A 3,214-nucleotide genomic window follows, 5' to 3' on the forward strand; every position below is an offset into this window, starting at 1 on the left:
TGGCCAGCCCAGGGGCCCTGGCGACCAGGCCCGAGCCCTTCTGTGCCCCACTCCATGCCCCCTGGTCCAAGCCCAGCCCGGAGGCCACCGGCCAGAGCTCCAGCTCCTTGCTGGGCCTGGGGCTGTCCTGGGTGAGGCAGTGGGCTCCATCGGGGCATCGTGGGAGGGGGCAGTGAGGGTGCAAGAAACCCTGCCCAGGTGCAGGCAGACCTGTGGGAGGAGCTGTGGTGAGAACCAGAGGGCTGCACTCATTCCGCGGCGTGCAGCGTAGACCCGCTGTGTCTTCTGTTCACGTCTCCTGTTCACTCTGCTGCATTTCAGCTCCTCACCGTCAGGAGTGCTCCTTGAGAAGGACTACGAGGTTTACCGGGACTACAGCGTGGACGGCCACCTTCTCCACTGCAGGTAGGCCCTGCCTCAGGCCTGTCCATCTCCTGGCCGGGGGTGGTTTTCCTGGCAGCTCTCGGGTGAGCTGGAGAAGGGTCTGGCCCAGCAGGAAGTGACCAGCTGGATGTGCAGAGCGTGCCAGGCCCTGCCCTGGCCCGTGGGACACAAGGAGAGGCTGTTGGGCCACTGTGTGGTGTGGAGTACTGTTGTGTCCATGGTACTGGCCCTGGTGGATCCCTTGGAGGTTCCTTAGTGTGTGGTCCCCCCCAGAGCCCCAGGCGCATCGGAAGCGTGGCTTCCCAGGCCACATCGGGAAGACTGGTGCCCACCAAGTGGGGCAGGGAGGCTGGCTGCCCTCGGGCCTGGGTTGGCCTTGCTGGGTGTTGGGGTTTCTAGATTCAACGCTCAGGACCCTGGGCACAGCAGCAGCAGGCTGAGCAAGGGCCTCCCCTGGGTTAGCTCGTGTGTCCAGGCTGGAGCAGGCACCTCATCCGTAGCTGATGGGGGATGGACGGGGTGCCGGGCCTCTGGAGGTGGGGATTTGAAGCGCGAGGGGCCTTTGGCAGTTTGCTCAGTTTAGAGATCGAGACTGGGTTTGTTGATACAGGGAGGGATCTAAGCCTGCCTGGGCCAGCAGTGCGGCTGTGTCCACGGGTGTCCTCACTGGTCACCGGGAGACTCGGGTTTGACTGGGGTTTGTGGGCACAGAGCTGATGTGGTCTCGTGGCCTGTGAGCGGGGCCCACATCGGGGGCAGAAGCTTCCCTCCGAGGCAGTCCAGGTCCCGTTTCCTGCTGCCCTTCCAGGGCGCTGAGCATGGAGCAACGCTGCCCTGTTGAGGCACCTCCAGAAACAGGCAGGAGGTGGTGGGAGGGGTCTTTCCCCTGGGTGTCTCCTCCCCAGCAGAGCCAACAAGGAATTGGGGCTGAGAGAAAAGGCCGGGCCTCCTCCTGGGTCTGCGGGTGGTGGTGAGGGGCTGCGGGGGTCGTCCTGTGGGAGGGAAGGTGATCAGGGGCTGGGAGAGAAGCACAGGACTCTGCCTGGGCCTTGGGGCGCTGAGGGGCATCGTCTCTGGGCCGCTGGGGGCGCATTTCCTGAAACAGGCCGGCACCCGCCTTCGTGCTGCCCCGTGCCTGCCTCTGCCTTGGCTCCCTCCTATCTGGTTGCTGCAGCCCTGCCCGCATTTGGTGGGCAGTGGACCATGTGCAGTGTCTCCTGTGTGCCCCTGCTGAACCAAGACCGTGATTTTCCACGCGTCCTGCTTTTAGTCCTCGCAAGATCTCGTGAGGACTGGGGTGGAAGTGGGAGGTGATGCCCCACAGCCCAGGAACTACAGGCTGGAGTTCAGCCCTGGATCTCTCAGACTCCAGGGCTGGTTCTCCAGGTCTGCGGGCACGCCTGCCGTCCTCTGCTCTGCTTGGCTGGCCTGTGCGGCTGGCCAGGAGCAGCCTCTGGAAAGCAAGAGCTGAATTCCCAAAGGGAGCCTGCCTCCCGAGCCCTGCTCGCTCTTACCCTGGTTCTCTCAGTCCTGCCTTACCCACGGCCAACAGTTAGGACTTGTGGCTCAGTCAGAGGACAGAGGCACAGGACCAGAGTACACAGTTCGTTTCTTTGGATACTTGGGATTTCTACTTTCTGTGATGGTGGATTCACTTACCTGAGACCAGCCTGTACAAGAACAAAATAGACCAAATTTCTGCAGGCATCAGAGATCCACAGAGGAGCCAAGACCTGTGGCCGTGGTCTGACAGCCGGTGCAGTCCAGAAGACGTGATTCTGCCTCAGGAGCCTCAGAGGGGACAGGAAGGCTCTGAACAAGGCTGTGCACACAAGCTTGTTAACCTTGGCAAAATAAACCAATTCCTTAAAAGATACAGTTTACCAAAACTCATAGAAGAAGAAATACACAATCTGAATAGGTCTATATCTGTTAAAAGAGATTGAATCAATAATTAATAATCTTCCAAAAAAGAAAGCAGAAGTTCTGAATGGGTTAACTGGTGAGTTCTACCAAACATACATGGAAGAAATTTTATGAGTTCTGTACAATCTCTTTCAGAAGATGGATGCAGAGGGACTACTTTCTTGTTCTGTGAAGCCAGTATTACTCTAATATCCAAATCAGAAAAACACAAGAAAACTACAGACCTGTCTCTCTCATGAACATAGATGTAAAAATCCTCAAAAATATGTTAGGAAATCAAATCTACCAATGTATCAGATCAGATCAGTTGCTCAGTCGTGTCTGACTCTTTGCAACCCCATGAACTGCAGCACGCCAGGCCTCCCTGTCCATCACCAACTCCCAGAGTTCACTCAGATTCATGTCCATCGAGTCAGTGATGCCATCCAGCCATCTCATCCTCTGTCGTCCCCTTCTCCTCTTGCCGCCAATCCCTCCCAGCATCAGAGTCTTTTCCAATGAGTCAACTCTTCGCATGAGGTGGCCAAAGTACTGGAGTTTCAGCTTTAGCATCATCCCTTCCAAAGAAATCCCAGGGCTGATCTCCTTCAGAATGGACTGGTTGGATCTTCTTGCAGTCCAAGGGACTCTCAAGAGTCTTCTCCAACACCACAGTTCAAAAGCATCAATTCTTCGGCGCTCAGCCTTCTTCACAGTCCAACTCTCACATCCATACATGACCACAGGAAAAACCATAGCCTTGACTAGATGGACCTTTGTTGGCAAAGTAATGTCTCTGGTTTTGAATATGCTATCTGGGTTGGTCATAACTTTCCTTCCAAGGAGTAAGCGTCTTTTAATTTCATGGCTACAGTCACCATCTGCAGTGATTTTGGAGCCAGAAAAATAAAGTCTGACACTGTTT

General features: G+C 56.1%; 1 protein-coding gene across 2 annotated transcripts in view; it reads left to right on the forward strand.

The window, feature by feature from the left end:
- ARHGAP39 (Rho GTPase activating protein 39) overlaps nt 1-3,214 on the forward strand; it is a 57,803-nt gene that overhangs the window by 28,125 nt on the left and 26,464 nt on the right. For both annotated transcript variants that reach the window (XM_010837565.1, XM_010837564.1), the window contains one exon: nt 322-405. In XM_010837565.1, the coding sequence (XP_010835867.1) occupies nt 322-405 (84 nt within the window). The remainder of the gene's footprint in view (nt 1-321; nt 406-3,214) is intronic.

Source organism: Bison bison, unplaced genomic scaffold (genome assembly GCF_000754665.1).
Source record: "Bison bison bison isolate TAMUID 2011002044 unplaced genomic scaffold, Bison_UMD1.0 scf7180017864078, whole genome shotgun sequence".
NCBI classification, from domain to species: domain Eukaryota; kingdom Metazoa; phylum Chordata; class Mammalia; order Artiodactyla; family Bovidae; genus Bison; species Bison bison.